The following is a 6,000-nucleotide window of genomic DNA, read 5'->3' on the forward strand; positions in this document are numbered from 1 at the left end:
CAATTAATTTGTAAATGAATAAATGTTCCCTTACATGCTTGTTTGTTTTTTGTTTTTAAACAAATTTGTTTAACTTTTGAAATTAGATCAGATTATCAGAAAGGCTTTAGGCTCCTCTTTGTAACCCAAGAAAAACCTTAGCAAAATATTGGCAATTTATGCAACGCACATCTAAGTGCCTGAATGTAATAAATAGCAGGAACCTTCATTGACTTAAATATTGTGATTGTTTTGTTTTGTTCCTGTTGTGAGTTCAAGTTTTAAAATTCCTAAGCCCCCTCACAGTTTGATAATTTTTCAAGATTTTCAACTTTTTAAATGTTAACTTTAACTTCTCTGAAATGTATGTTGTATCTCAGAAAAAAATATGGTGGGGGAGGAGATACAAGAATAACTGAAGCAAATGTTGAGTTTATTCTCAGCCTCACACTAAGAGATAACAAAATCTTTTGTAGTGCCTGCAATGAAATGAAGAAGGTCAGATGAAAAAAATTGTTCCGTTAACTTAAAAACTGGGCCACACTCTTTAAGTTTGGGGTTGATGCTTACGTCATTGCATAAAACAATTGTTTTTCTCTAAAGCATATCAGACAAAGGTCAGTTGTTCTCTGTAGCTGGAGATACTGTGTTGACTACTTCCTGGCTGTATCATGTGGTTTTAACAAAGCTGACAGAAACCTTTTGCTGTGAATATAGGGTGCGGAGTTACCACTGCTTTCATAGACATCTAATAATGGAACAAGTTGCCTTTTAACACTGTTGTGTCTTTTCTTCAGAACTGATCAGATAACACAGAGTCTAGGAATAAGTACTGCCTATTTTATCTCACCTTTAACTTCATGGTTGCTGGAGAAGTGAAGGTTTCCGAAGGGTAATAGAAAGAGATCCTAGAATCCACGCTCAGGTTTTGTGAGAGTCCTGCTTTTGGAACGGTAAATGTTTCTTTCTTTAAGCATGACAACACAGAAAAAACACCCAGCTGATAAACTTTCACTTCCGCAAAGGTTTCCTGTGTAAAGAGAATGTGGGGTAGAGTACGTCAGAGAGAAAGGAAGCTGCACTTTGCAGTGGTTTAGTGTTTTGAGAGAGGAATATTAATTATAGAGCAAAATGTGAAACAAAAATAAGTAAAGCGTTATTGGCATGCCCAGTTATCTGGTGATTTCTAGTCATATTCTAATGTCATTCTTATTGCAGTGTATGACTGGGGTGGAATGAAATGAGTTCATCAGCTGGGTGATGAATCTTGCACAATCTGATTACTTCTGCAGATACAAAAAAAAAGAACTATCCTGTGTTTCTTTGAGACAGAGTTTGGATTCATGAACACAGAATGTATTACTTCTTTGTGATTTGAATGCAAAACAATTCCCCTTAAGTTTTTACTTTTATCAAAGAATGGAAAATATTAAATCAATTTACAAAAATCACCAATTACTACTCAGTCAGTAGTTTAGTTAAGGGTTTAGAAAACAGGTTACCAACCTTGTGGTTTCCGTGGTATCCTTCCAGAGAAATGGGAGTTAAGTAATTTGATTGAAAGTTCACATCTGTCACCTTCACCATAATTTCCCAATAATTTCCTCTGAAGCATGAAGTAAATGGGATTGCAATGTTAATAGGGAAAGGGATTGTTTTCTTATAATCAGAGCATTCAACACTGATGACATTGCTGACCAGCTCCTCAAAATCATCCACCACCAAGGAACTTGTGTCATTGACTATCGTACAGACCAGATTCTCCAGGGCAGTTGCAGGGGCTTTAATAAAGCAAACTACTTTATGTTCACTCTTACCGCTCTCTTCCACTACAAATCTGGAGAGAAAAAAGTAATGTATATGTATTATATTTTGTATTTTGGGTTTGGTGATATCTTGCATTTCTAATTACATGTATTACTATAATAATGAACTACATTAGTGTATAAGCAGAACATTCATGAAAACATACGTATATGAAAATTGTTATGATGAGATTCTTTTGGACCAATTTATAACTTTCTAAAAAGTGGGGTACTTTTCAACTGACTCCCAAATGATTTTGGAACTGTTGGCTGTGACTCAGTCCCTCTCTGACATAATAAAAATCTATATAATCAAATAGTTTTGCTTTAGACCAAACTGAACATCCTCACTGTGCATGATTAAGTTGTAAACTGCTATGTGCATGAACATGGGCCACTCAGAATGTTCATACTGAGCTTGTGGGTCCACAGATATTTGTATGTATTCAAATAAGCAATATCTATGTACACCTGTTCCTACAAAAAATGAGAATGTGCTTACTCTTTGTTTAACCAGTGCCTATATTTTTGCACTTCTTCTGAATCGTTCATTGAAGGATTCACAACAGTAAGATCACCAGTTTGTGCTGAAGATGTGATGGTAATTAGATCATTCCTATACATCTCATAGTTTGTTTCCTTTTTACTGCCTTTCATTAGCACTGTCAACTTATGTTCTTTTTCCTGTTCAGAATGATTTGTGACAGTTCTGTCAAGAGTATCTGTTGATGACCGAGATGAAATACCTTCTCCACCGCCCATAAGAACATCTTGACAAGCCAATTCTGGATATTCTTCAGTAGAAGAGCCATCTCTGTGAGGTTTGTCTTTTCCATTATTATCTATTTTCTCTGAAATAGAGGTTGTTAGCACTCTGTATTCTCCAGCTTCTTTTGTTATTGGACGTTCTCTGCTAACTTCCTGTTCTCGGACAGATCTGTTTTCAGCTAATGATGCAGCAGTTTCTTTTTTCACAGTTTTGATTTCACGTGGCTGAACTCGATTAATGTTCTGACTTTCTGTCTTGCTTTGGGAAGGAGTTCTTTGTGATCGCTGACTGGGACTAGAGGATGCTTGCACACATTGCTTTGCTTCTCTTTCAGAATAACATACTCTCATTTCTCCAAAAGCATTTTGAGCAGTTTGGATCTGAGAATCATCATCTTGTTGGCAGCCAGCGGCATGAAGTTTATTTTTGGCCTCTTGAAGGTGTGAAACTGTACTTGTCAAACAGTCGTTCATTTTCTGCAGACAATCTATAACATCATTATATTCTGAGGAAAAAAGTAGGTAACCAAATGAATTTTGCTATGAAAGCTATAAAAATGTAAAAACTTGTACAAGTAGGTAGTGAATTCCACCTAATTCCATTACGCTATGCAATACATGAAGTAGAATACATTTTCTGACTTCCATTTAATGTTTTCACATTTATTCCTATTCAGTTTGAGTGAATTTCTGAAGAAGTGAATACAAACAAGTACAACTCTAGTTTTCCAAGTACTTCTGTGGCAGCTCTAATGAACTCCTTTTTAATGATCAGACAGACACTAGCTAAACTCTTAATGACAGTCAATCTAAAGCAGGGAATTGGTAAACAGTAGCCTAATCCACTTCAAAACAGTTTGAAAACTGAACATTAATTACATATATTTTCTAAATTTGAATCCTGCAAGATTCTGGCATATGGGGCTTCATCAAAGCTGTTTTACATGGCCTCAGTATTAAACATGCTTAACAGCTTAGACATTTTGTGAGGAACAGAGGATAATGTAAAAACCCTGGCACATATACAGTACTGTAGCATTCAGTTATAGGAATGGTGGAAGTTCCCCTTGCATGTAACTAAAAGCACTTGTTGACGAAGTAGGCAACAAAACCAATCATTTTCTGACATTCACTTAGTATTTTATCTTTAATATAAGCTTTTTTTTTAATCATCCCTCATTTACACCTTTTCTTAGAAATCATTCTAGGTATTTTCTCCAAGGATTTGTTTATATTGCTTTCAGCTCTCTCCTCACCTTACATTGTCAATCTCTTTATAACTGGAATTGTGTCTTCATTAGTTAAATGCATTGCAAAGCTCTGGGAGAAATTCTTGCTTATTTCTGTTTTTTGAATGAGATTTTGGAAAACTTTGTTTCTCAGGTTAAATCCAGTGAAAGTCAATACAAATAAGAAAATTGTACAGATAGAACATGATGTAGTGTGCTCTTGACTCAGAGAGAGAATACTACACGGGAAGGACAATAGAAAGGGTTTGATACAAATCTTAGGGGAAAACACTGATTTCATTCACTTTATTCAATAGTGTCATATGAAGTAAATTGATATCTCAAAGTTTTTGAGAAAATAATTGTATGGAGTAAGAATTTCATAGGTATGGTATTATATGATTTAAACTGACCTTTCACTTTCAGCTCTATCAGCACCTGAATAATTTAAAACTACAAAGAGTACAGTTCAGGATAATTTTTTTATGGTTGATCCCAGTCTAAAAATTATTTGCAATACTTTTTCAGTTTCAAATGAATTGTTCTTGGATCTTGAGTGTATTTATCTTGAGACAGTGTGTTCCCTGCTTTTATCTCAAACTTTTTCTGTCATGTTTTCTCCTCCTGTTCTGCTGAGGATGGAGAGTGGTTGAGTGGGTGTCAGACATCTGGCCAAAGTCAATCTACCACACTGTGGTATACACAAAACAGTAAAAGAATGGTTTATTTAATTATATACATACATTATTCTCATATAATAAGAATTATATTTGGACATCCATTTGGACTAGGTGATCTTGTATGTCTTTTCCAACCTTGGTGATTCTATGACTATGAGTCTTACATTGAGTCTCACAAAATAGTTAGTGATATAATAGTTTAAATATTAATTCCTGTGGTCTAATGAATGGCCAAATGCTGAAAAGCTAACAAATGAAAATTAAGGTCGTCCAGTACCATCACTCAGCAGAAATTTTTATCCAGTACACCCAGTCCATTCCTTTCATAGGGTAACTTCTCCATACTTGCCTGGACTTGCCGTCAATTCCTCATGTTTGTCAAGGAGAGTGCTCAGCAAGTGGCAAGTATCTTGAAGATTTTCTGTAACATTCTCCAGCTGTTGACTGAGAGATCCACTCAGCTCTTTTGTTAAAGAGATCAGTCGCTGCACATACTCCTCTATCTTTTCATAATCCAGATCACTTGTCAGAAGCAAACGTCTTGCTAGCAAGTTCAGGTGCCAGATTTTTTGCAGGAGTTTTCCTGATTTGTCGGAAGGTGTAATCTTACTTTCTGCCATTTCCATTTTATGTTCAAAATATACTACTACAACTTTTCTTCTGTTCAAACTCTTCCAAAAGATGTTGTCCTTTTTTCATGCAATGCTGTTCACTGTTTGTAACTTAACCAGAATATAAAAAATACTATATTCCTCCAGCACTGCAAAAATTAAGCTCTAGCTCAGAAACTCTGAGTTGATGTTGACTATCAGAAAGTTACTAGGTGACAAAAAGGAGTGGCTCAGGTGTGACTAAGGAAAAGAATTTCCAAGAGATGCCAATGTACATTGCAGACATTTAAAAACATAAATAGGGAGGTTATATAACCCAGTTAAGTAACAGTGACATTTCAGGAGCTCTGAGCAATTTCTAAATTCAATGTGATGTGTGCCTATGAAATTAAGCCCTAATTATAAATCTATAATTATACAGTCACCACCATCAAGGAAGTGTTTCAATTGCAGCTTTTCATTATAAGCTAGCATTAAATGTTATAGGTCACTTGACACCATTTAAAAAAAAATGTGTTTTGTTTGTTGTTCAGAGACATTATGTAGATGGAACAGGTCCAATGTACCACATGTGCTAGATGATACACTTGAATTATACGTAAGTTTCAGAAATACAGGCATCTACAAATATGATTTTGTGTCTAGCAATTAAAAAAGATAGACACGTGAAGAATCTTAAAGTGTTTTCTGGGTTGTATGTACATAACAGAGGAAGAAAGGTTTTAAAAAATAAAAGGACATATAGATAGAAGTTCAAACAACTAATGGCTGAAATTTCATATGACATTTTGGAAGCTGAGAAACAAACTTATGAGAAAAATGTAAGCTTGCTAAACTTAGTTGTGATGTCAAGAACTGACTGTAGGTTGTTCATGGGAAAAAAAAAACAACCCCCAAAAACACAAAACAAACAACAACAAAAAGGCTG

The 6,000-nt window shown here is 35.0% G+C and overlaps 1 protein-coding gene and 1 long non-coding RNA gene across 9 annotated transcripts in view; one reads left to right on the forward strand and one right to left on the reverse strand.

Annotated features, from left to right (window-relative positions):
- Positions 1–895, forward strand: part of LOC110398190 — a 240,131-nt gene extending 239,236 nt beyond the window's left edge. The window contains exon 9 of the long non-coding RNA XR_002438254.1: positions 777–895. This is a non-coding gene — a long non-coding RNA (uncharacterized LOC110398190). The remainder of the gene's footprint in view (positions 1–776) is intronic.
- Positions 1–5,272, reverse strand: part of DTHD1 (death domain containing 1) — a 47,549-nt gene extending 42,277 nt beyond the window's left edge. For 7 of the 8 annotated variants that reach the window (XM_021395631.1, XM_021395626.1, XM_021395625.1 and 4 more), the window contains exons 1-4: positions 4,811–5,272; positions 2,287–3,058; positions 1,486–1,816; positions 830–1,009 (exon numbers count right to left, since the gene is read on the reverse strand). In XM_021395631.1, the coding sequence (XP_021251306.1) occupies positions 830–1,009; positions 1,486–1,816; positions 2,287–3,058; positions 4,811–5,087 (1,560 nt within the window). In that variant the 5' untranslated portion in view covers positions 5,088–5,272. The remainder of the gene's footprint in view (positions 1–829; positions 1,010–1,485; positions 1,817–2,286; positions 3,059–4,810) is intronic. The other variant, XM_021395630.1, reaches the window with a different exon arrangement.

The sequence above is a fragment of the Numida meleagris genome, chromosome 4 (genome assembly GCF_002078875.1).
Source record: "Numida meleagris isolate 19003 breed g44 Domestic line chromosome 4, NumMel1.0, whole genome shotgun sequence".
NCBI classification, from domain to species: Eukaryota; Metazoa; Chordata; class Aves; order Galliformes; family Numididae; genus Numida; species Numida meleagris.